This window comes from Phoca vitulina, unplaced genomic scaffold, assembly GCF_004348235.1.
Source record: "Phoca vitulina isolate PV1807 unplaced genomic scaffold, GSC_HSeal_1.0 scaffold32, whole genome shotgun sequence".
Taxonomy (NCBI): domain Eukaryota; kingdom Metazoa; phylum Chordata; class Mammalia; order Carnivora; family Phocidae; genus Phoca; species Phoca vitulina.
In genome coordinates, this window is record NW_022589735.1 from 8,379,915 (window position 1) to 8,407,884 (window position 27,970).

The 27,970-nt window shown below is 36.8% G+C and overlaps 1 protein-coding gene across 6 annotated transcripts in view; it reads left to right on the forward strand.

The window, feature by feature from the left end:
- RAPGEF6 (Rap guanine nucleotide exchange factor 6) overlaps positions 1-27,970 on the forward strand; it is a 196,634-nt gene that overhangs the window by 1,138 nt on the left and 167,526 nt on the right. For 4 of the 6 annotated variants that reach the window (XM_032425417.1, XM_032425422.1, XM_032425416.1 and 1 more), the window contains exons 2-4: positions 21,193-21,263; positions 22,488-22,544; positions 26,886-26,969. In XM_032425417.1, coding sequence (XP_032281308.1) covers positions 21,193-21,263; positions 22,488-22,544; positions 26,886-26,969 — 212 coding nt within the window. Of the gene's footprint in view, positions 1-19,744; positions 19,840-21,192; positions 21,264-22,487; positions 22,545-26,885; positions 26,970-27,970 lie in introns of those variants that run through there. The other 2 variants (XM_032425421.1, XM_032425418.1) reach the window with 2 other exon arrangements.

Genomic DNA, 27,970 nt, shown 5'->3' on the forward strand with positions numbered 1-27,970 from the left:
TCTTAAGCCACTTTGAGGTTTTTTCAGATTTATACTGCTTTGCATAGTGGATCTCAGTAACTTTTGTGATATGACATAAGTCAAGGTGTAACTGTAGCTGTGATAAGTCAAACTTTTTGGGGATCCTTATCTTTAAATGAAAACAAGAGAAATTCTGCCACTTTCCAGAGTCCTCATTTTGAGACCTACATTTATTATCCCATGTGTTTTAATTTCCCTGTGATGATTCTTGAAGTCATTGTGAGCTAATTGAAAGCCTTCACCTTCACAGGTGAATCTGTTATAGTTTTTATATAATTAGAAATGATTATGCATGTCTTGCAATCTATAATGTAGGTTTTACTTTTAAATATTATTTACCATAAATTCACATTTTAATGGGAAAATCTTACTTTAGTAGCATGATTAGCTTCTTTGGAATGGCCTATTTTGAGCCTTAGGGGATTTTCTTTTTTCCTTCCCTTTTTTTTTTTTTGGTTTTAGAAGATTTTCTAAACTATTCAGAAAATTATGTTGGCCGGTGTGTGCCGCGTTAAGTACTTTATCTTGTTTTACTGGAACAGCAGCATTGTTTAAGGGAATGCTGACCAACTGCCCACAGTACAGTCTACAATCCTGACATAACATGGGAACTGCTTGATTTATTGGCAGTGCTTTTGAGTGAATATAGAATTTGTTTGCAGTACAAAAGTATGAGTAAAGAAGTGGTAACCTAAATCCAAGTGATGATTTATTTTTGAGAATTTCATCAAATTACGTTTCTCTTTTCAGGAGATCTTTATTCTTTTAGTGGACTCTTAAAATTTTATTATAAATATTTTCATTTAACACTTACTGAAATCTTACAAATTCAAGGCACTATTCTGTGCACTGGGATGTATCAGTGAACTAAACAGGCATGCCCTACTGGTGCTTGCAATTCTAATGGAAGGGGCAAGGGAGGAGACGGGAAAAATACAATCAAGTAAGTTAAATAATATGTGATAATGGCTAATTAAAGAATAAAGGGATTGGAAGCACGGGGCAAGGGCTGGGTTGCAGTTTAAATAAGATGGTCAGTGTTGTGATTTCTGAGAAGATGACTTTTGATTGAAGGTTTGATGCATGTGATGGAATTAGCTCTGGAGATACATGGGGAAAGAGCTTTTGAAATAGAGGGAATAGTCATTGCACTTCAAGATGAGGGTATGTCTGGTGCATTCAAGGAATAGCAAGGAGCTGTTAGTGACTGGAGGAGAGTAAACACGGGTGAGAATTGTAAGAGATGAAGTTAGACAGTAATGGTAGTGTAGGAGGGGGTGTATCATTAAGATCTTTGTAAGTCATTGGAAATTCCTTAACTTTTATTTTGTGTGAAAGGGGGAGGGGTACCAGAGGATTTTGAAGCAGAGGGGTGATATTATCCTACTTAACTTTTTAAAGAGCCCCCTGGTTGCTTGCTGGGTTGAAAATAGATTATATGGGAGCAAGGGTAGAAAGAAGCAAGCACGTCAGTTAGAGGCTATCATGTTGAAGTCGGGCAGAGCTGATTGTTAACTCAGACTGAAGTGATAATAAGGCAGGTGGCAAGAAGTAATCAATTACAGAAATATTTTGAAGGTTTAGCCAACGGGATTTGCTAATGAATTAACCATGTGCTTTGGGGGAAAGAAAAGCATCGAGCAGGGTTTCAAGGTTTTTGGCCTGAAAATCAGTATTGGAGTTACCATCAAAGAGTTTCAGCTGGTGTCAGAGATGGGAAAAGCTGCTGGAGGAGTAGGTTTTGGGAGAGAAGATCAGGAATTCAGTTTTGAAAATGTTAAGTTTGAAATGTCTATTAGAAATGTTGAGTAAGGAGTTGCGTATACAAATTTGTATTTCTATAGAGAGGGCTGGGCTGGAGATTTTTTATATTTTATATATTATATTATGTATTATATATATTATATATTTTATATTCATTCGCTAGTAGATACTGTTTCAAGTCATGAGACTAGATGAAATTACCAAGGCGGTGAGTGTACACAGAGAAGAGAAGAGGACTACAGACAGCCCCATGGCACACTTGATTACTACAACATCAGGGGAGAAGAGCAGAGACCAGCAAAAGAGAATGAGTGGGAGAAACAGTGCAGGAGAAGAAAAGCCAAACGAATAAAGTGTGTAATAGAAGGGGATAAAATACATTCAACTTATTTTTTCTTGAATGCTTAGTGGGTGCAAAGCATTATGAAAAAATAGACAAATAGGTAAGAATCACTGTCTTATAATCTTGTAATCAGATGTTTGCAGTGTGTAATGAGTATAGAAGTCTTCTATTTGTTTCTGGGACAAAACTAATAGTCCCTTTATTTTGAACCATCTGTTGCCCTTACGTGAAATTATCATCTCAGACTTAATCTTAGTGAGCCAGACATGGAATGTGGAAACGTGTTGTACAATATACCACTTAGAACTGTGTTCTAACACAGTTTTTACGTTCTTGCTATCTCTCCTACTTCGTAGTTCCAGCTACATAGCCCATTGTCTTTCCTGAGCTAGTTCTCTGATTTCCTTTTCCACTTCACAAAGATTTTTTTTTAAGTGGAAAATTTTAGACTTAAGTACTCTGCGAAGCTAAGTGCTCTATATCAATGAAAGGTGTAAGGTACTCATTTTGAGTCCTTCTAGCAAAATTAAAGATAGTACAGTCAAAATTAAGGTCTTGAATTTGGCCCTTCCTCAACTCAGTCCATATGCAACACCATTCTTTGTCGATAACCTTTCTTTTTTTACTTCAGAGTGAGCTCCTTATCTTAACTCTTGGGGTTTATTTCCATAAGTGTTTAATATCATGCTTTGCATGTACTAAATAATGAATAAATGTGTTAAAACAAAATTTAGAATTCATTTTGTATAGTCCTCCTGTTAAAAAGGTAATAGTTTTTATCGATAGAATTGTTGATTTTGTACTTCCTGAGAAGCCTCATTCAGCAACTTGGCTTCAGTTAATATTTATAGGCTGACACCTGGTCCTTCTTACCCCCTTTCATGTGCTTTGGATCCATACATCCATTAAATTGTCCTCCAGGTTCTTTAATCAGTAGTCCTAAATTGAAGCTTCATCATTCCCTCTTAATATTCTGTTGGTGACTGCCCCAGTTGCTCAGGCTAGAAATTCATGTTTCGACTCTTGATTCTCCATGATAATCTTCTCTCTGTCCAACTGGCCACTAAACCTTGTTGATTTTATGTCCTGAATCTCTTTCTACCTTTTTTTCCCGTGCTCTGCTACCCTAGTTCAGGCCCTTACATCATTTTCCTTTGACTATTGTACTTGAGTCATTTTATTTATTGTTATTTTACTGCTACAGTCTACTTTTTAATACATATCATCATGTTTCACTCTTGATGAGAATTGCCCACTGCCTAGATAAGTTAGCAATATAAGTTATCCAAATCATTTTTGCAAGTTAAAAGAGGTGCTATTAATATTTATATCAGAATAACAGGTTAAAGAGGGGCTGTCTGAGGTAAACAGTTGTATTATCTCACCTAGGTAAATAACATTAATATGTCCTTTCATTTAATAAATATGTCAGACATAATACTAAAATACTACAAGTATTGTAGAAAGAAATTGGATATGGTCCCTGTTCTTCAGTGAGTTAAGAGATGGTCATGGAAACATTAGTAAAATGTTAAGGTTGTTAGTGACAATAGGATACTTTGGACTGCAAGTGGGAAAAGGAAAAACTTTGAGGAGCAGTTAATGGAGTCTTTTTTTTTTTTTTTTTTTAAATTTTTTTTTTTTTTTTTTTTTTTTTTTTTTAAGATATTTATTTATTGAGAGAGAGAGAATGACAGAGAGAGAGCATGAGAGGGTGGAGGGTCAGAGGGAGAAGCAGACCCCCCGCTGAGCAGGGAGCCCGATGCGGGACTCGATCCCGGGACTCCAGGATCATGACCTGAGCCGAAGGCAGTCGCCTAACCAACTGAGCCACCCAGGCACCCGCAGTTAATGGAGTCTTAAACATGGTGAACAGCTGTCTGGATGACATCTAGAAGGGAAGTCATTCCAGGCAGCAAGAAGAGTGAAGGAAAAGTATATGTGTAGAACAAGAAGCCACTCTGTAAGCATGCATTCCCAGTTGGGGTGATATCATCCCCAAAGGGACAGAAATTATTACTATTTTTTTTAGAGATTTATGTATTTGAGAGAGAGCACGTGTGCTCACGCAGGGGGAGGAGCAGAAGGGGAGGGAGAGGGATAAGCCGACTCCGCCCTGAGTGGGGAGCCCCACATGGGGCTGAATCCCATGACCTTGAGATCATGACCTAAGCCAAAATCAAGAGTAGGAAGCTTAACTGACCAACTGTCCGAGCCATCCAGGTGCCCCACAAGAATTATTTTTTAGGGGAGTAGTGAAAAAAATCTTAGACCTTAGTATGGTTTATAGCCTTAAAAGACTGAATCTTATTCCTTAGTATTTAATTGGGGGTGGGGCAGCATTTTGGAAAAAATGTCTGAAAATCCTCTTGGGAGGGATGTGATAATAAACTTTGCAAAATACTGTGTATGGTGTGTTGGGGGTTAAATGTTAAATCTGGATATACTAGCAGTTGAATCATTTCAAGGATTTGAACTTGATTTTACGAATAAAGGAGAAGCATTGGAGGGTTTAAAGCCTGAAAATAAGATCAGCTTTACAAAGATTACTCTGTAGGCGTTGTTGAAGATGTATTGGGGAGAAGAGGGGTGCTATAACTAAAGCAGAAAGGCTTATAGGTAGGGTGAACATACATTTTGTCCAAACCAGGATACGTTTATGAATGAAAGAGAAGACTATTAATGATTATATCAGGATGACAGGGAAACCAGGAGATAGGGTCCTGGTTTGCTGTAAACTCTCACATCAAACAAATGAAGTAGTTCAATTGTGAGATAAGGCAGTTGTCTATGGGAGAATGGGGTAGTGAGGAGCTAGAATTGGCCCAAGTGGTCACTGACTGGAATTGGGAGTATCTGCCTCCCACCAGGCTTTTTCTTAAAAGTTTGAAATGGACTATAATACACATAGGATGAAGTCCACACATCCTAACTAGATGGCCAGCTTAATTTTTACAGATATATTTAGTTACCACCCAAATCGGGGTATGGAATATTACCACCTATCCAGAAACTCCCCCTTTGCCCCTCCCAATCAGTACCCTTTCCAAGAGGAAAGCACTTTTTTGACATCTTTTATCATAAATGTGTTCTGCCTACTTTTGAACTTCTGAGTGCAATCATACAATGTATATTATTTGCAGCAACCAAGAGGACTTGGTTTTTTGTGTTTTACCCCTGGACTGGACTTTGAATCACCTGTCTTGGTGATTTTCTTGATCTCCATCTGCCTATCCTTTTTATCCTAACTCACCCTTTTGGCTACCTTTTAGAATTGTCTGCCTCACTCTGTTCATACCTACTTTTGAGATAATTGCTTCTCAGCCCCAGAAGCTGCATTTAAGGCCAAGATGCACCATGCCCTTATGTTCCTCTCAGGGTTCTCTAATATACCAGGTTAAGTCTGGCTTCCTGTCTTTTGCTTGTTGGAAACAGGTTTCGACTGGGTGCAAGAGCAAAACAGGAGTTTAGATGATTTCTAGATTGTTGATTTGGGTAACCGCCTGTTTAACAGTGCGTTATTAAGCAGAATTAGGGTGGGAAGAGATTAAGTTTTGGAAGTGGTTTTGGACTCCATGCAGGTGATACAGGTAGGGATATTCTGTAAGAATTTGGAGCTTCAGGTTAAACCAGGCTCTGGGTCTGAGTTGATGTGAGAGTTTACGGCATATGGGTTATAGGTGAAGTCATGAGATTGGTAGGAATGACAAGGGTGAAAAGTGATATGAGAGTAGGACAGCCCTTTTGGGTGTTCCACTATTAAAAGGATGGGACAAGGAAAAGAAAACTGCAAAAAAGAGTGAAAAGAAATTGTTAGAGAGGTAGGATGAGAACAGAAGAGTGCTGCTACAAGAGGGCATTTCAGACAAATCCCTAATCACTAATGTCAGATACTTTGAGAGTTTAAGAAAAGGGAGGACTTATAAATTCTTTGGATTATGTCTATTAGAATGATTTCACTGTACTGATGAATAAAGATCCTGATTGCAGTGGGTTGAAGAGAATAAGACTCAAGAAAGCAAAGGTAGCAAGTACTTTTTGTGAATTTATATAGAGGTAAAGTCCTCCATGATCTTCTGCGTGGGACTCTAGCCTTATCGTCCCTTCCCCCAAACATGCATATTAACTACTTAAAATATTGAAACACCTTACTCTCCATCTAGGCTATATATCTCATTGTAGGGAACTTTTTTTTGAATGTCTATGCCTACCCTTTATTTCTTGGGTGAGAACATTTTGGAATGGAGTGTTAAGCATTAGTACTTTTATTTATTTATTTTTTTTTAAGATTTTATTTATTTGCGAGAGAGAGAATGAGAGACAGCATGAGAGGAAGGAGGGTCAGAGGGAGAAGCAGACTCCCCGCCAAGCAGGGAACCCGATGTGGGACTCGATCCCGGGACTCCAGGATCATGACCTGAGCCGAAGGCAGTCGCTTAACCAACTGAGCCACCCAGGCGCCCCAAGCATTAGTACTTTTAGAGAGCTTCTTAAGTAGTTCTGATATACAGAGAGAGGTGAGAACCATTGTCCATTGTGTCATAGTCTCCTGTCTCTATGCTTTATACAGCTTGGAAAGTATGGTTATAGCAGTGTTTATAGCCCTGGATTTTGCATTTGGGTAAGACTACTTCAAACATAGGCTCCAGCACTGAGACTTTGAGTGATCCTAGGCAAGTTGCCTAACTTTTCTAAGACCAAATATCATTTTGGGATTGTTGTGTGGACTAAATATTTAGCAAGTGCCTGTCATAATAAACACTCAGTAAAGGGTAGCATACATATTAGCTTGCCATTTCCTCTGACTGGAAAGCCATCCCCTGACTTGGCAAGTTCAGTCTCCTCACTGAAGTGTCATCTCCAGTGCTCATCTGTAAAACTGCAGATATCCTTACTTTTCCACTCCTTCTCAGTGTTCCCAGGATAGTTCATACCTTCCTGCACCACAGTAATTACCGTGGTATGGTTACTTGCGTGTTTGTCTATGTGGCTGGAATATGAGCTCCTTGAAGACAAAGTATCCTAATGTCCCAGTGCATAGTATGCAATACTTAGTACATAGTAGGTATCCACATATTTGTAAATGACTTTAAGAAGAAAAGGAATGTGAAAAATACTGTTTCCCTCTTTTAGTGGTGGTTTCTATTGGTCTAATATTTGAAGTGCTGAGATTAAAAGACTGATGAAGTTTGGCAAAAATGGCCAAATTTGCTATTAATACTCTAATTAAAATATGAATAAAGTACAGTTGCCATAGAGAGACTGTTTTACCTGGCAGTTCTTCATAAACAATACAGATAGAAGAAATGTAGTCATACCTTGAAACAGGAACTTCTTTTTTGTACGGTTTTTAAAACACAGACACGAAAAACAAATGTGCAGGAAATTCTGAGAGAAGTATAGATAAATATCGGTTTTAATTGCTCATATGATTTTAACCAGATGACTTAAAATTTTTCCTGGGCAAAAATTACATGCTCAGCTAGGTGCTAATATAATTACCTTTTTACAGTCAGAAAAAGGTTTTAAAAAAAACAAACCTAGCTTATTTTTATGGGAAAAAGTTGAAGAGGTGGCTAGGACTGTAAGAATGTAAAACGTAGTGTTCTTGTAGTTTTAATCCATTTCAGAATTTAGAATAATCCTTAAATATACACTTGTAGAGGTTTTTTTCTGAATTGGCGAAAGCGCATCATTGTACTTGGAATCATTTTAGAGTGAGTCACTGTGCACATCCCTGAGGGTGGCAGAACAAAGATTCTCTTGTGCTTTTCTACAGCAGATGCACGTTCAGAGGGTTTTTGGGAAGTAAAAGAACTTATTTATCCTTGTGGGGCCCTGTAGCCTTCATTTGTAAACTCAACTGGATAGAAAGAGAATATAGATCTGGATGGGGCCTTCATTAGACAGCATCTCTTCTAGGCACCTCATTTTACATGTATTAGAGATTCCTACCTTGAGAAAAAAAACTGTAGCCATTCAGGAGTTTGGACATCATAAAATTTTGTTTTGAAGAGAGCGAGGAGCTTCCCCAAGAGAATTCAACAAAAGTGAGGAGCAGCCAGGCATGATGAGAAGTCCTCTTCTTTGGAAGGGATGGAGTGATTGTGAGCTCTCTAACATTGTGGTTATTATCTGGCCCTGGGCCTGTTAAACTGAGGTCTTGCTGTAAATAAAAAGTGAACGAGCCGCTTTATTGAGAACATGAAATTATGGAGGCCTAAGCAGCCCCTGTTTGATGTTCTCCACCATTAGGCCCTTTCCACTACTTTGCCATAAACTAAAGCTTTGGCAGCTGGAGGGCTTTAGGCTTTGTCATGTGGCAGAGATAGTGGGGCTCATTGGACAGGACACTTAGTACATAGCTAAAGTAGCTATGTATTTGTGAACGTATATATAGCACTTCTAGAAATAGTGTGGCTGGCGAGGTCAAGAGCTGGTGGTAAGAGTTGCATACAGATAAAGGAACTGAACTCCTGAGAGGTAAATGTCTTGCTCAAGGTCACATGATTCATCGGTAACTTCCTCAGTCTAGTAGCACCCCACTGCTTTCTCTATAGCAGAACAGTGAACTTTAGGTTATGTTTTAAGCTTTGAACTTTTGTCATCTTTACAGATGCCTAATATTTTCCTGAATAAATTTGCCTTGTTTTATCTTGCCTGTGCTATATGCAGTACTTAAAGGTGCTGTGTAGATTTAATGGAAGTTTAGAATTTTCAAGTTTTATGTAGGATGAAAACAGGTGTACTTGATATCTGTGTCAGTGGTTTCTTACACCATTCTGTTTTATAACTTAAACTTTTGTTTTCAAAGGGTGGTAGTGTGTTCCACATTGGCTTTTTAAAAGCATTCAACTAATAGGAAAAGGCTTCATCACAGATTATTTTTACAAAAGAGTTTGTGTCACAAGTGCCAGCTGGAGTTGGCTGAGCTCCTTAAATGAGGCCGAGTTGAATACATACTTTTTTTAAGGAAGAGTGCCTAATGTATATTTGTGTGGTAAATATTTTTTAAGTACTTTTTTTTTAAGTGCCAAGGATAAAAGATTAAAGTTCTTTCTTTATGGGAGGATATAGGCAAATACACAGTTAAAATACTGCCGTAGTACTGTGATAGATGTAAAATGAAGCCTTCAGGAGTTTATAGGAGGACTTTGGGGAGAGAAGAGTAAAGAGTAGGCAGGTGTTATTCATGCTGTTTTAGAAAAGGGAATCCTGACTTGCGTGTAGATTAGAATATGTAAATGTTAGGTGAAGAAGGGATAGTATGTGTTTCCTGAAAAGGGAACAGTATTTGTCAAGGCCACAAGATGAGCTTGGCACAAACATGCAAGTTGCCTGGGTAGGTGAGTAGTACAAGATAGGACACTAGAGGCATGGCCAGGATCCAGATCATGAAGGACTGTTTTCTCTTTAAGAAGTTTATATTTGCTTTTTGGAAAGCTAACTCTGGCAGGACTATGAAGAGTGGATTACAGGGTGTCAGACTTAGATGCAAGAAGGCTGTTTTCTCTTACCCAGTGAGAAATAATAAATCCCCAAATTGCTCCAGGTGGGATGGTGAAATAGAGTTGACATTTATGAAATAGAATTGACAAATTTCTGGCCAGAGTCATTGAAGAAGAGTGTATCACGTAAATCAGGGAACCTAGGAGGAAGACACAGGAGTATAAATAATGAGTTTAGCTTTGCATTTATTGCATTTGAGATGCTGATGGATCTCCCAGGTGAAAGTGTTCATTATGCTCTAGAATGTGTAGGTTGTAAGTTTTGCTAGAGAGCTCTGGGCTAGAAATACAAATATGGGTGTCATTAACATGTATATGGTAGTTGAAACTATGGATGTGGAGGATTTTACTGGTGGTAGGGAGTCTCTAGTAAAGAAAGGGTGGATGTCACAATTATGGGAACATCTATAAACATTCAAGGGAATAAGAAGGCAAAGCCTGTGAAGGAGACTCAGGAGCACCTAGAGCAGAAAGGTAATAATAGCAATAATAACAGCTAAGATTTATATGCTGTGGTACTTATTGGATGCCTGTCACTTTAAAAAAAAAAGAAAGAAAAAAGAAAGACCTTTATACACATTTAATCCTTCCAAAAACACTCTGAAAGAAGGTGTTATCCGCATTTTACATATAGGGAAACCGAATCACAGACTAACTTGTCTGAGTTCACACAACTAGGAAACTATGGAGTCAGGATTCAAATCTAGGTGTCCTAATTTCACATTATGTGCTTGTAGTTGTTACTAAATGTTTTCCATCTGGACAGGAACCCAGAGAGAACCATATTACAGAAGGGATGGGAGGAAAAGAGTTTTAGGAAGGAGGAGGGAATGAGTGATGAATGTGTCAGCAAATACTATAAAAAAAAATTACGGAGAGAGAGAAGGATTGAAAAGTGCATGTGAAACTTGGAATTAATCTTGGGTGACTGCGTAATACATAGTGGGACCAGAAGGGTGAACTTCAGCCTAAACTTTGACCTTAGAAGAAATTAAATCCTTGATCTTTTGATACATTATTTCAGAGGTTAATTATTGGAGTTCTAATGTTTAAGCATAATATTTGGGATTTTCATCTCTAAAAATTTCAGGCTATAACTTTTTAGTGTTAGAGTTTTTATTAATGAAATTTAATGTTCAGGTAATTTAGTTAAGCAATGTATTTTAATCTACAAATAAAAAGTTCTAGTTTACTTTAAAAAATGTATACCCAGTTGTATAGTGAGATAAGACTAAATTCTGATACAGTGATGGAACGAGGTGAGCTTTCCCAGAGAACATTCCTGGGAGCAGTGTGTCATGGACACAGGTCAACATATGGTGATGATTGGGGATGCATAGGAAAAGATAATGAAAAAAAGAATGCAGATCATTAAATGAGACTTGAAGTTTAGGGAAAGCTAGAAATGTCTGTCACCCTATGGAGTAAACAGGAAACAGTCATGTGTTGCCCCCCCCATCTTTCTGTTTTGAGAAATTCAAAACTACAGAAACATGGGAAGAATAGTATCCCCCCCCCCTTTTTTTTTGGTCCTGTACTATATACTCTTCACCCAGAGTGATAATTTGCCGTATTTATTTTATGTCCTTCTCTCTAGCATATACTTTATTTTGCTAAACCATTTGAAAGTGAACTGCAGACCTGATAACAATTCACCCCTCACCGTATCTTTAAGATGGCTCTTATATTTTACAATCTAGGATCCAGTCAGGGTACATTACATTTGGTGGTTAGGTTTCTTCAGTCTTCTTTGTTTTTTTATTTTATTTTATTTAAGTTTATTTAAGTAATCTGTACACCCAGTGTGGGGCTTGAGCTCACAAGCCCGAGATCAAGAGTCACATGCTCTTCTGAGTAAGGCAGCCAGGTGCCCTTAGTCGTCTTTAAGAGAGAACAGTTCTCCTGCCTTTTTCTTTCTTTCATAAACATGACTTAGGAAGAATCTGGCCAGTTGTCTTTTAGAATATGTCATAATTTGGGGGCGCCTGGGTGGCTCAGTCATTAAGTGTCTGCCTTTGGCTCAGGTCATGGTCCCAGGGTCCTGGGATCAAGCCCTACATCGGGCTCCCTGCTTGTCGGGAAGCCTGCTTCTCCCTCCCCCACTCCTCCTGCTTGTGTTCCCTCTCTCGCTGTGTCTCTCTCTGTCAAATAAATAAAATCTTTAAAAATATATATATATATCATAATTTAGTTTCACCTAGATTTTCATGATGAGATTTAGGTGAAATTATTTTCTTGAAGAACTGTATGGGTGATGTTCTGTACTTTTTTTTTTTTTTTTAAAGTTTATTTATTTATTTATTCTTAAGTAATCTCTACACCCAACCTGGGGCTTGAACTCACAACCTGGGATCGAGTCACATGGTCTTCCAACTGAGCCAGCCAGGCTCCCCGTGATGTTCTGTACTTTGAATATTGTCACATCAGAAGGCACATTATCTGTTCTTTCCATTATGGGGGATGCGAAATTTGATTACCTGTATCTCTTTGTTGTAAAGGTACAGTGCTGCAAGTTAGAAGTGATCCTTGAGGTGATACTTTGCCAAAGGGTAGATACCTTGTCTTTCACCAGTGTTGGACCCATTGGCTTTAGCATGTTGTTGATCTTTGCTTAAATAACTTACTTTGCTGTTACAAAGTGATAATTTTCTAATTGTATATTTCTCCTACAATTATATAATAGCTGGTATTCTGTATAGAAGAACTTTCCCACTTTTCCCTGTGCTCCTCCTCCTCTAAAAAAAAAAAAAGACTATTTCAAGGATTATTTTTGTATTTTTAATATTTTCATTCTTTTTGTTTATTAGATTACCCCAAATTTAGCCAGTGGAAGCCCTTTCAAAGTTCTCTCCTATGTCCTTTTGACATGACCCCATTAGTCTTTAAGTAATCTTTCTGGCACAAAAAGATACTCCAGGCTTGTACTTTCCATGCCCTAGTTGAAATCAGCCACTTACCCAAGGAACCCTGGTTCTTTTAGTAGGAAATGGTATTTAGAAACGAGGGGCTGGGCTCCAGGTGTGGTAAGTGTTGTGTAGCTCTTTACTGCCAATTTGCAGAATATATTTACACCACATGGATGAGAAAACCAATGGAATAGAATTCTATGTTTAACGTATGGTGTTGTTTGCTCGGAGCTATTGTGAAAAACATTCAAAATAGCTTTAATAGTGTGCTGAATGTAATTTAATCATTGTTTTGTAATTTTATAATGCGTACCTATATATAAACACATAATGCTAACATTCGTTAACTCTTCACCATGTGATAGTTCCTGTGCTACACACTTAACATTTACCTTTGAACATAAAATGTTCAAAGGGAGGTATTTTATCATTCCTTTTGTACAAGTAATAAACATTAAGCAAATAATCTAAGATTACTGGTTAGTAACTGATAAAGGCATAGTTTGAACCCAGGTCTGTCTCCAGATTTCTAGGTTTACTACGTTGTTATTCCATCTTCAGCCTAACATTGATTTGTAGAGGATTCTTCACCATAAGTTTTTGTGTATAGACTTGTAGCTGCAGAATATATCTTGGAATCAAATCTGTACTGCTCTTAGGATCCACCCTGAGAGATTTTTCATTGTTAAAATTCGAGGGATGTACTTGCTTTCCAGGTGAAGAAGATAATTGAGTAAAATATCTTCATTAATGAGTATTTTAAGTAATTGATGTTGTATTGAAAGTTGCATGTGATGACAAGAAATTCATTAGTTTTAGAGTTGAAGAAACAGAAAAATATAGTTACTTTAAGCATTCCAGTCTAAGTTTTCCAAGTTTTGGTTGGGGTGTCTAAGCATGTGTAGGATGGCCATCAGTAGAATTGAAAGATGGAGTTACTCCAGGAGCAGCACACTGCTTTGGCACAATCTCCTTAATTAGAAGGTATACTTAAAAGGATTGTTAATTCTTCATACAGAGCTGCAGATTAGAATTTCATATTTCATTTTAAAATGAAATTGAACCATTAGATATGCCTACAGTGAATTCATTAGGTTTGGAATGTTTGAAGGGTGTAAAAAGATAGCTGCTTTGTTGTAGGATGGCAGTATTACCACCCACCTCAGCCTGCCCACCGTCACTTACATAACTGGCTGAGAGGGTATGGTTGATCTGTTTTAGGAAGCTCTGAGTCATCACCGCTTCCTCACCATTTTTTGCCCAAGTGGAACCCATTATTTTATTCCCTAGCCCAGAGCTGGTATTTTTTCTTCTAATAGCTCTGGTTAATTTCTGCAGTATGTTGTAGTTTCAGAACAGGTGGCTCATTCTGGTGTTGCTGATCTGAAATGTCATGACTTCCTAGTTTTTCCATCTTCATCGTGACTTCCCTCTTTCAGGCTCTGTAGAGCAGCTTTCAGGTGTGCACTGTGTAAATGATTAATACCTCCTTGAATGTACCGTTTAAATTTTTTACCACCAAGAAGTATCTATAAGACTTATGGCCTGTTTCTGTCATGTTTTTTTTGTTTTGACTTTCTATAATAGGTTTTATTGGTCTTGGACACACCAAGCCTAATAATACTACCACAAGCCTGTCTCAGAGATAGTTGGTACAAAAACTACGAGAAACCAGGGTGCCTGGCTGGCTCAGTCGGTAGAGCATGCTACTCTTGATTTTGGGGCTGTGAGTTTGAGCCCCACATTGGACGTGGAGCCTGCTTAAAACAAAACAAAAAACCCTACAAGAAGCTCCTTTCTATGCCCAGCTTTACACAGTCAACAACTACTTGCTGTCCCATTTAAACAAAATACCATAACCACCCACATCATGTGGGAGAATTAGCCAGTTTACTACTACAATCGTCCTTTGTTCTGGGAGCGTCTTTTCTGTTCTTTCTTGAGTGCTTAGCATCTTATGACCCTCAAACCAGGTGCATTGTAGGGACCAGGATTTACTAGGCATCTCAGTGATTAATTCCCTTTCTCATTAATAGGTTATCAGCCAAATAACAGAGTGGCATACATCCTACCTGTCAGCCAGTGGTTGTCAAACTTTAGTATGCATCAGAACTACCTAGAGCCCTTATTAAACCACAAATTGCTGGGGGCTACACCAGAGATTCTGATTAACTAAGTCTGGAATGGGGCCTGAGAATTTACATTTTTACCAATTTCCCAAGTGAGGCTGATGGTGCTGGTCTAAGGGTCTGTCGGGGTTGTAAACTTAAATGAAACAGAGCCCAGTTCTGTCCACTTTAAAGAAAAGGTATAAAAGGATACTGGGTCGCTACAGAATTGCTGGGATTACTGGAGAAGTAGACTTGGGGCTAGACAGCCATGTTCCTACTCCTAACCCCAAGCAGTCCACTACTTGGACTGTTGACCACCTACACTATATACTGCATATGTTGACTGACCCTGCTGCTACCACTAACTGCCAGCATTGATTGTGTGCAGTTCTTGTTTGTCGGTATCACTGTATTCTAAGTTTTGGACATGTGTGTCTGATTAGTAGCACTTGGATCATTTGTCCATGCTTTAGTTTTATGTGAGGTTTGAAAAATGAAAATCTGGTGTTTTCAGCTTCCACCAAAATTCATAAGCTGAAGTATTCTCCAAAGAGTTCTTTCATGGCTTGACTTCCTTGGTGGATATTTTTGACCATCTGAATTTTAGTAGTTGGCAAGATATGGCCTGGGGGCCAAATTAGCCTACCAACTATTCTGTAAATAAGACTTTATTGGAATGCAGCCACATCCATTCGTTTACCTACATTTTTATGGTTTTCATGCTACAAAGGAAAAGTTAAATAGTTGTGACAAAAATCATATGACCTAAAAAGCCTAGAATATTTACTATCTCACCCTTTATAGAAAAAGTTTGCCAACCCCTGATAGGAATAATGCTAATATTTCTATTTGGGTCCACGCAGTCAGCATTTGTAGATGCTTTTGGAGAACTACATGTTCATTTGGCCATATGGTCCCTCTGAAATAAAATTGAAGGGAACTAACAGTAAAAACTTACAGATATTTGAAGAAGGGCTTTTAGAATCTAAAATTGATAAACTTCATCAGCCTGTCTTTACGCAGAGAACCGAAGAATCACATATATATTTCAAGAACTTGTGAATTATATTCTTGCTTAGAGTTTAAAATTGAGAAGTGAGTTCCAAATTCTTCGTCAACTATTAGTGGCGTTATCGATGTTGTTCCCAAAATGTCCTCTGAATTGAGAACGGAAATTATATGACATAAATTTAGTTGAGAATCTGAGAAAATTCTGGCACTTTTTGACACTAGCCTATCCTTATTTGGCAGGTCACATTATGGGAGTTCTAACTTGTTTGCCACTAAAACAAAATTAGCTTTATGTCAGAAATAAATTGCACATTTCCATAGGACAGGCATTTTGGGTTATGACTTTTAACGTAAAGGGTGGGGCCCCAGCAGTTATGTATGTGTGGCCACACCTATAAGAAAAAGGAGGGTGGGGGGAAGGACCCAGACTGGGAAAGAACTAATACTGTTCTCATTCACAAGGATGTGTTATATATGAGAGAGAATACAAGGATATCTGCAAAATATGAGATTTATTAAGGTTTACAGTATACATTTCATATTTATCCCAGTCTGTCTTCAAGTGAGATTATACTATTTCACCTGTGGTGTAAGAACCTTACAACGGTGCATTGCCATTTTTACCTCCTGTCCTTTGTGCTCTTATTGAGATACATTTTAGTTGTATGCATAGTGTAAGCCCACAGCACATTTTTGTTGTCATCTTTTTTGTTAAATTTTTTTTTTTTTTTTTTAAGATTTTATTATTTAGAGCTCCTGCATGCTCAGAAGCGGGGTGAGGGGCGCTAGAAGAGGGAGGTGGGAGGCAAAGAATCCCTGGCAGAATCCATGCTGAGCTCAGAGCCCAACACAGATATCAGGGATTCATCCCATCACCCCAAGATCATGACTGGGTCAGACCAAGAGTCTGGCATGCTCAACTGACTGAGCCACCCAGGTGCCCTTTTTGTTAATGCTTTTTAAGCTGTTGATTATTGTTTAAATAATTAGAAAAAAAGATTTATATTTTCCCATGTAGTTTCCATTTTCAGTTCTCTTCATTCCTTTGTGTAGTTTCAAATTTCCATCTGGTATTGTTTTTCCTCCTTTATGAAGGACTTTTAACATTTCTTTTATAGGGCAGGTCTGCAGGTGATTAATTCATTCAAACTTTATATATGTGAAAAATATTTTCCCTTTGTTTTTGAAAGCTGTTTTGACTGGCAATAGAAATCTAGGTTGATAATTGTTTTTCTTTTGCGACTTTAAAGATGTTACTACAGTAGTTGTCTGGATTGCATTGTTTTTGACGAGAAGCCTGCTGTAATTCTAATCTTTATGTAATTTATCTTGTTTCTTGAGCTGCTTTTATAGTTTTGTCTCCATCATTTTTTTAAAAGCAGTTTGGTCTTGATGTGCTTTGGTGCTGTTTTCCTAGTATTTCTTGTGCTTGGGGTTTGTTGAACTTCCTGGATGTGTAAGTTTATAGTTCTCATCAAAAAGGGGATATTTTCCATAATTCAGTTTTTTTCCTTTGTTCTCCCTCTGCCTTGCAGTGACTCCAGTTACACTTTTGTTAGGCTGCTTGAAGTTGTTCCACAATTCATTAGTGCTCTGTTCAAGTTTTTTCCATCTTTTTCTGTTTTCTTTTTGCTTTCTATTCTTGTGTATTCAAGTTTATTAACCTCTTCTTCTGCAAAGTCTTATTGTGCTATTCATCCCATCCAGTGTATTGTACATCTCAGATACTGTTTTCATCTCTGAAGTTTTTTTAATGTCCTTTCTTACATGCTTAATCTTTTCTGTATCTTCCTGAATATATGGAATATAATTTTAATACGTTTTAAATGGTTTTTCTTACTCATTCTATTATCTGTGTAATTGGTAAATGGGTTTTAATTGATTTTTCTCCTCATTATGAGTCATTTTTTCCTCCTTCTCTGCATGCCTGGTAATTTTTGATTGAATACCAGAGATTGTGATTTTTACCTTTTTATGCACTGGGGTTTTCATATTTCTTTTTTTTTTTTTTTTTTTTAAGATTTTATTTATTTATTTGACAGAGAGAGACACAACAAGAGAGGGAACACAAGCAGGGGGAGTGGGAGAGGGAGAAGCAGGCTTCCCACCGAGCAGGGAGCCCGATGCGGGGCTCAATCCCAGGACCCTGGGATCATGACCTGAGCCGAAGGCAGACGCCTAACGACTGAGCCACCCAGGCGCCCCGGTTTTCATATTTCTTATAAATGTTACTCAACTTTGTTCTGGGACACAATTAAGTGACTTGGAAATTATTTGATTCTTTTGGGGCCTTTTTTTGAGCTGTGTTTATAGTGCCAGAGTAGAATTTAATCTGTTTAATTTTGCCCCAATATTGAGTCCAAAGCCTTCTGAGTACTAAACTAAATGCACTGTGAATTATGAGACTTTCTATTCTGCCTGATGGAAATAGGAACTCTTCGTGTCCCTGTGTGAGTTTCAGGTATATGTTCCCTCTGATCCAGGGTGTTCAAACCTCAGCACTATGGACATTTTGGCCCAGATAATCCTTTATTCTGGGTCCTTGTCCTGTGCATTGGAGGATGTTTACTAACATCTTTGGCTTCTAGTCGCTCGATGCTAGTAGCACCACTCCCTACCTCCACACTAAATTGTGACAACCCAAAATGTTTCTAGATACTGCTCTTGTCATCCAGGGGACAAAAATCATTCCTTGTTGAGGACTTATTTAATTCTTTCAAATAGTTCTTTCCCTGAGTTCTGTTTTTTTTTTCCACATGATAGGATGATCAGTACTCAATTTAAGACTTGAGGAGCACCTTCTGTAGGTTTCCAGAACATACTTTTATCTCTCTGTAACACGCTTTCTCATGTTCTGCAAACTCTAGCCAGTTTCTACTCTCTAGACTGCCCCCTCCTTCTCCTCAACTAAAGATACTGGCAGGCAGTAAGGTACCATCATATGAATCATCTCATTTGTTTCTCTTCTCTCAGGTGTTAAATGGTCTTGTTTCCTGATGTCTTACCTCATGAAAAAACGTTATTTCATATATTTATTTTGATTTTTAGTTGATTACGGTGGAAGGTAAGTCCAGTCCCTCTTACTCTATCTTGACCTAAAGTTGAAGCCCCAACATTTTGTTAATAGGAGATGTCCTGAAATGCCCCTGATCACTGCACCCCTAAAAACATGCAAGTGATAGTCTGATTCCTCATAGAGTTTATTGCCCACTTTATGGAGTATGCGTGTGTTACCAAGGACTCCAGGGTACCTGCCTCTTCTTGGTCATTCTCTTGTTCATTCTGTCCATTCAGCAAGATAGCAACTATGTAATGGGTCAGAAGGTCTAGATGTTTTCACATTGTGTTATGTTAGAGTGACAGAGTTAATCGCTTCTTGGCCTTTTGGCTCAGATCAAGTGAGAGTGAGTGTTAAAATAGCCCTAAGGAAAAACTGTAAGTTTATATTGTCCTACATGAATGCAGACGGTTTCTGATGATCTTTTGTAATGGAAATGGAAAAAAATGTATTCACCAAATCAATACCTGAGGCTTAATCAGTTCCAGCAACAATGTTATGTTGAGACTATTGGTTGGAATTTGGTTGTCTGTGGCAATCTGTAGGCATTTTTTTTTTTTTTTTTTTTTTAGGATATGTTTACTTTCTGAGGACAGTATATGGTAGGGACCTTCACCATTGAATACTCAAGTCTTTACTGGACGCCCTAGTCTTTGCTGTCCTTTGCCTATATGGAAGCAATATTATCTTTTATTTACTGTTTTCTTCTGGAGAATGGGATATGGGCAATTTCGGAGGTTTCCACTTGTCTTTTTCCACTATTAGAGCTATTACCACATAGGTCATGGACCCATTTTGGGGGTTATTTTAACTAACAAGTATATACATTCTAATTATAAACTCAGGAATTTGAGAGGGACTATTAGATGGATTTGCAAGCTCAGTGAGTTCACTATGAGCTAGACTTTGGCAAGGACTTTATTACTTCAATTCAGAAGGTTTTGACTGGGTGGTTGGTTCTTTTGCTCCACAGAACCTCAGCTGGGATCATTCTCTCAGTTCCATTTGTCTACTGGTCTAAGAAGACATCACTTACATATCTGATGCTTTGGTGCTGTTCCACGTGGCCTTTCTCCATGAGACTAGTGGGCTTCCTCACATCATTGGTGGTCTCAGGGTACTTGAATTGTACAAGTTACACATCTTTACCTCTGCCACATTCTTTTGATCTGAACAAATCAAAGGACCAACCAGGTTCTTGGGGAAGGCATATAAGATTCCAATTTTGATGGAGTGGTAAGGTCCTATTGAAAGAGCATATAAGATAAGAAATACCATTGTAGCCATCTTTGGAAATATTAATTTACCATATCACTACTCTTACCTGCTGTCGTCAAGAATTTTATAGACCTTTCTCATTTGTTATGGTTTTCCCTTTTAATTTATCCTTTATATATGTATATAGAAAAAATATTTTTCACTCCATTTTCCTAAGGATTTAGCAGAGATGGTGTGTTCATTGAATCCATCATGGTTAATTAGTAGTTGTAATTTTTGGAATGACAGATTATGGCTCTTTTTCTTAGTGACTCCATGTTTTCTTATTAATCTGTTAAAAAAACAGGTTGTCTTAGCTGTCTTTTTCTTCTGTTATCTGATAATTCTCTTAGCCAATTGCATATCAAAGCAGGAGGGCAGTGTTGGGGAGTTGCCTGTCCTGGTATAAAGGCATTGTTCCTTATAAGAGAATAAGGATGTACCTTTTATATAGAGAATTTAAGCTTGTTTATAATCTCTGTGCACCAGCATTCTACGTAAGTGGTAAAGTAGACCATTCTGTCAGGAATTTGGGCTGTTCCCGCATTCTGCCTTTTACTCTGCCGCTCCTCTAGGCTGAGATTATACTGTATCATACTGGGAGTTTTAATACCTAGTTATCTGAGGACTAGAGAAAAGTTCCTGGCCTCTCTCACAGAGTAACAGGCTTGTCCCACTGGACTTTTTTTGTTAGTGGTTGATTAATATCGCTTTGGGTCTCTTTAGAAAAAGATTTTTTAGAAAGTCATATTTTTAGAGGAATATTGACAAATTGGGTCCTGTCCAAAGGAGGTTAGCCAGGATGCTTTTAAAGATGTGGAACCTGCAAATATTGAGACTGCATAATCTGGAGGAAATAATAAATTAAAAGCTTATGACGATATGATAATTCTTTTTGAATAGTTGGATGTCACTGAGGAAGAAGGGTTAGATCTGCTTAGAAATGAAATAGACTTTCATATGAAATGAGAAGTTTTTGATTTCTGGCATTGCTTGAGTAGAGACCGTCAGCCATCCTAAAGAGGGAGGGGTTCCTGTATGAGTGGAAGTAGCTCTTTACCTTTTCAGATTTCTTTTAATTCAGAGATTTTATTAGTCTTCCATAGTTAATAGTATTGTCATAAACAGTTGTTGGCTTAAAATCAGAATTGTGGGGTGTTAAGGTATTTTGAAAAATACATTTGAAAAATCTAAATTTTTTTCTGTTCTCCAGGATTTAAATACTATTTATTCTTATCTTCATGGAATGGAAATACTATCAAATCTCAGAGAACATCAGCTTAGGTAAGTGTGATGCTCTGTTTCAGAGCTTTTGTGATGGAGTTATTCAAATGGGTTTGGATAATTACGGGGCCAAATTATTTGGGGGCTTTTTCTAGGACAGGCTTAGGACTTTGGATTTTCTCATCACAGTTTTCCTTAGTCATGGGGCCTTGAGCAAAACATCTACACTGCAGTTTTATCTTCGATGAAATAAAGACAATGAGATTATCTTTGTTACAGTGTTTTGAGGGTTACATGAGAATATCTGAAGTAAAACACAGTGTTCAGTATTTGCTAGCCAGTGAAAACAAAACTGCTAACTTGCTGTAATTCTTTTTGATATTATGTCAAATGCTTAAGATGGACAGGGTATGATGTAGTGTTGTATTAAAGTGCAAGGATCACAACTCCTGATCTGGTATGAGCTCCTGTGAACAAGACCCATAAACTTTCCAAACCCTGTTTTCCTATTCTGTAAAATGAGATTTCTTTCCTGCTACCTTATGTCATTGTGATTACATTTATAAAAACACTTTTGAGTGTTGTAAAGTGTTTACTGTAGTAACTTTGCATAACATTAATTAAAATGTAGGTTCCTTCCATAACCAGATCATCCATTACTTTTTCTGGCCCTTCTTTAAGTTTCTGGTTAGGGACTAGACCAGATTGCTAAAATATAATTGTTAGGGCCTATTATTTTCTCTTTTCTGTATAACATAATTCAGATGTCAGCATGTGTCTGGAAGAAGAAGAAAGCTGAAAACTAGAGCATTTAGTAATACTAAAAGCATTTTTAAATGCAATCACATATATATGTATATATACGTGTGTATGTGTGTGTATGCCTCTGTCAGTAACTTTTTTCCCCTTGCCAGTAATTTCTTAACAGGAGGAATCAATGGTGAATCAGACAAATGTGTATTTTTCCATAACAGAAAAGGAACATTGTTCAGTATGAATTGGCAGGTTATAAAATGTACATAATAGTATTATATTTGTTGCCTCTTAATATTATCCAGTTGATGTTTTTGAAAATACTGCATTTGATGTATATATTTCTAAACTCTTGGAGAAGTAAAGTTAGTGGTAGATACGTTAATTTTCTTTTATTTTTTATTTTTATTTATTTTTTAACATATAATGTATTATTTGATATGATAATTTTCTATTGAAGTAACTGTAACAGTATTTTTAAAACAAAATTGAAGATAAAATTAAATTTTTGGCTTTTTTTTAATATGTTAGATTAATGTCTGCAAGAGCACGCTATGAGAGATATAGTGGCAATCAAATTCTTTTTTGGTAAGTATTTCCTTAATTAGCTTAAAATAATAGCTTTAATGTTTAAATTTTGACTTTTAGCATTGAAATTTATTTGGAAGGAATTTCTTTAGAGTAGATTGAAATATATTCGTAAACTGAAATAGTGCACAAAAAGTTTAATAAATAAAATAGTATGTATTAGTAACTTAACCAGGTGAACATATAGAAAGAACATTTCAGCTCTCCTGAGGCTCTAGTCACCTCTCTTGGAAAGGTAATCCAGTTCTGACTTCCATCACCATAGATGAGTTTTAACTCATTTTGAACCCCACATAGATAAAAATTGTTTGGTTAGGCTTTTTTTTTTTTTTTTTAACTTGATAAATGTCTAAGATTCTTCTATGTTTTTGCATTAATTATTTTTCACTGCTTTACCATATGTGTGAAAATGACAATTCATTTATCATTTCCACTCTTGATAGGTACTAGGGTTGTTTCCAGTTTTTTCCTATTGTGAATAATAAAGTTTCTATGTGCCCTCATATAGTCATTACTGTTGGGCATATTCTTAGGAATAGAATTATTGGAAATGTGTGTGATCAAATTTAGGAGAATCTGACATTAGAATCTGATTCACGTATTTCATCTTGTTATCTCACTGTGATTTCATTTTACATCTCCCTGCTTATTGATGATGATGAATGATTTTCATGTTTTTGTAGGCTATTTGGATAGCTTTTTTATGAAATCTGATTTGAGTTTTTAACCATTTTTTAATTGGGTTTTCTGTAGTATTTCTGTCGATTAGTAGAAATTTATTTATGAATTCTGTATCCATGTCCTTTGTTGGGATACTTACATTGTATGTATCTTCTCCCACTTTGTGGTTTTCCTTTTTACTCTATTAAAGGCATCCTTTGGAGAGGAGAAATTTCTGACTTTCTCAGTTTTTCTTTTGCGATGAGTGCTTTTCATGTTCTACTTAAAAAACAAAGTCTTTACCTTTCTCAAGATGGTGAAAATACTCTTAACTATGTTCCTTCTAAAAATTTTGGCAGCGATGACCTCTTTTATTATATAGATTCACTTGGTATATTGGGATGGTATTAACTTTCGTGTTTCATTACCAGCCCATTATATTTATCACTTTTTGAAAGCATTAAACTGGACTCATAAGGATTTTAATACCTATCTTGATTCATTTGTTGATCCATTCATTTATTATTAAAAGCTTGCCTGCTATACATTATGCTTACCTTTGTGTAGAGTGGTGGGGAGACATAGTGTTTGTCTTTATTGAGCTTATTGTTGAGTGGAGTAGAGAAAGTTAAAAGTTAAACATATTTAAGTGCTCTCAAGGAAAAGAATAGATAAATAGATCATTGGAACCGAATTGAGAGCCCAGAAGTAAACCCTTGTATTTATGAAGTTGTTTTTTTTTTTGTTTGTTTTTTTTTTTGATGGCCTCCAGCTAAGATCTGTCAGTAGTGTGGGTATAACACAATTGAGGATTAAAAAGGAACCACTGATGAACAGTTCATTTATGATGAAGGTGCTAAAGCATTTCAGAGAGGACAGCATAGTTTTTTTAGCAAATGATGCTGGGTTAATTGAGTATTTACTTGCAAAAAGTTAATTTAGACCCTTACCTTACATCATACAAAATTAATACATACAAAAATTAATGAGCTGTCACTTTACAGCCGTTAGAATAGCCACAGTCAAAAATGTAGAGAGTAGCAAGTATTGGCACCAGTACGGTAACAACTGGAATCCTCATGTGTTGGTGGTGTGGATGTTAAATGATAGAGTTACTGTAGGAAACAGTGGCAGTTTCTCAAAAAGTTAAACAATTTTACCACGTGACCCAGTAATTCCACTTTTGCATATTTATACTAGAGAAATGAAAACATACGCATACAGACTGTACACAGATGTTCTTAGTAGTGCTATTTGTATTTCCAGCCTAAAACCGGAAACGATCAAAATTTTTGATGAATGGATAAATAAAATGTCATGTATCTGTATAGTGGAATACTATTTGGCAATAAAAAAGGAATAAAGCATTTATATATACTGCAACATGGATAAACCTCAAAAACATGCTAAGTGGAAGAAGCAAGGAAGAAACACCATCTATTACATGATCCCATTTATATGAACTGTCCAGGAAAGCCACATCTATAGAGACAGAGCATGTTATTGGTTAAGAACACAAAGAAGTGTTCTAAAACTGGATTGTGGTGATCTTTGCACAGTTCTTTTAAATTTCATGAAAATTGAATTACGCACTTAAAATGGGTAAATTTATGGTATTTAAATTATACCTCAATGAACTGTTCTAAAAATATTAGGAGTTACACAGATCTGAATCTGGTTAATAATAGAATTTAAAAAGAATGTGGAAGTTAACGAAGAATTTAAATTCAGAGATTGGTGGAGGCAGAGAAGAGAGTGTGTATGGTTGATCTGAACTGGGAAGCAGCCTGGTAGAAAAAGGGAAAGTAAACCAGTGTGTTCCAGCACCATGAGGAAAGAAGAGGAACCAGCAAGAGAGGAGTCTGGAGAAGCAGGTGGAGGCCATCTTAAGATTTTTTGGTCTTTATCTTAGGAGTATCTGAAGCCTTTGTATGAATAAGATCTGACAAGATTAAGTATGCCTTCCTTCTCTGGGCTAGAGTTTGCTTGCCCAGAGAAAGGAGAAGGAATGCCCCACATGAAAGCATTTTACTTTCCTTGGGTTTACTTAGCCAGATGCTTTGTCAACCCATGCTCTGAGAGTGAATTTTTTTTGCAAGGTCTGAACAATTTCTTATTCATGGACTGGCATGGTTCTCTTTGTGGTGTGAGTGAACTTCAGGATTTTTCCTACATTTATAATAGAATTTACTGACAACTTTGTGACCCCTTCAGTTAAGTGAGATAAAAATTGGAGGCTTGTGGTGGCATCCACTTAACAACTTTCTTCTCTCTTAATTTCTGGCAAATTGTTTGATTTTATTCCTCCTTGACTTTGTAAGTCATATTTCACAAGGAAAAGGAAGTAGAATTTCTAAACAAAGAACCTTAAGTAGGAGATGTGCAGCCATTTATGTCTTCCCTCAGTGAAAATTTGAAGATACTAAAAAAGAACTTAAAAGTACCTACTGGAGGGGCACCAGGGTGGCTCAGTTGGTTAACTGGCAGACTCTTGATTTTGGCTCAGGTCATGATCTCAGCCCTGGGATTGGGCTCCGTGCTCAGCTCAGAGTCTGCTTGAGGATTCTTTCTCTCTCCCCCCTGCCTCCCTCCCAACCCCTGGGTCCTCCCTGTTCACTCGCACATGCGCGTGGTTTCTATCTCAAATAAATCTTAAAAAAATAATAATAATAATAACGTACCTACTGGAAAGTTGACAATTTTTCCTTCTTATGGTCGGTAATAGGATTGACCTAGAAAGCTTACCCTGAGTGCTATGTTTTAGAAGGCTAGGTTTCTGGGTGGAGGATGGCAGTATTCATTGAATACAGAGAATACCAGAGAAGATACAAGCTTGAAGGAAATGATAGGTAGATTTTGAATTTGTTGAGTTTGAGTTCTCTCTGTTAGATATTCAAGTTGACATGTCAAGTAGATATCTAGATAGATAAAAATCTCCAGGTCAGAGAAATGATTTGTTTTATAGATACTAGAATCTTTTACATATTGGAATTAATTAAAACCTTAGGTATGGTAAATAAAGATATTTGAAAGACAGAATGGTTAGTTTATACAATAACAACTAACAAGATTCTGGGTTTCCATTAGGGATTTAACTCAACTAAAATGCTGATAAATTGTCTCTGGTATTCTTTTATCCTTCAAACACATATAAAATGAAAGATTTGGTAGGCATTTTGTTTATGTCAATAAAATTTAAAAGAAATAAATAGACCATGATTCAAATTATAGTTGTCAGTGAAGATACAACATTGATGAACTTGTGAATTCCAAATAATAGTCTTTAATATATATAAAAGTTATCAAAACAGGATTTTATGATACACACATGTAGTACAATATTTAAGCTTTAATCTTCATCAGGTGTTATGATCCGCTACACAAAAATGAAGAAGGCGAAGCTAATGGTATAATTAATAAAATTGAGTTAATAACCATATACTTGTGAAGTCTGTATCTTAAGGTAGTGATAACACTTTTTCCCATATGAACATGATCTGTATAAAACCTTTGGCAACAGTCAGTATTTCCCAAAAGTCCATTAAATTTTAATGACTTAAATATTTTTAGAATGTATTTCATGTTATGTACTTTGTATTGAATCATGTTATGTATTATTTTGAGTCATATACATGTGAATACGTGTGTGTATTTACTCATTAATTTTACTTATTTTAACAGTTCAGAAACTGTTGCCAGATGTTGGTATATCCTGCTTTCTGGATCTGTGCTTATGAAAGACTCCATGGTCTTGCCTCCTTGCAGGTACATTTACATTTGCTGCTTTAGAATATATGGCAGGCAAAGTTAATATTACAACTACTTATTTTATCTCTAATGTTAAACTGTTTTATGTAGAATGTATATTTTCTCTCAATAGGTGATAAATTTTATGAATGTGCTTGCTTGCTGGTACTATTGGAAATACTAGGAAACAACTGACAATTCATATTTTTGAGGGTGTAATCTTTAAGTTTACATTGTGACATAGTATCTTTTATTTGGTCTTAATTTTTATATGAGATTTGGTCTGATTTATCTGATGGTTTTCGGATTTATTGCTACTATTAGTGGTTATAGAGAGGGTGATCTATTTTAATAGTTAAGAAATCGGTTTTTAGAGTAAGGCAACTAGATTAAAGTCCCGATTTATCACTTACTATTTGTATGACTTTGTACAAATTTTAGTTGTCTTTGTAAAATGAGTACAATAGTACCTACTTGAAGTGTCTCTCTGAAGTTGTAGCAGTCTCTACCACTCAGAGCTCTCAACAGAAGACTGTAAACATTGGCAGTCGAGAGCCAGACTACATGAGTTCATGTCTAATGTTCTACTATTTTTTGGGCAAATTACCTAATCATGACTAGTTTTGAGGAATATATGAGTTTTTTATATACATATATATCTTAGAAGAGTGCCTGACTGTTATAAGTAATTGTTAATTATCACCATCATAATTATTAGGTAAAACAAGAGAAGGGTGGTTGGTCACATGTAGTGTTCTTCAAGAATTTAGTCTCTAGAAAGTGGCATGAGAAATTCCAACCACTAAAAGGAAAAAAATCTATAGCCAGGAATACTCTATCCAGCAAGGCCTTCATTTAGAATAGAAGGAGAGATCGAGTTTCCCAGAAAAACAAAAGTTAAAAGCAAAACCAGCCACGTCCCTGTCACACACGATGCCATCGGCCTGTGGGTCCCAAATTCACAGTCTAGCCGCCCTCCTGCCCGAGTCAGCATGCATGGCCTGCCACCTGCTCAATGC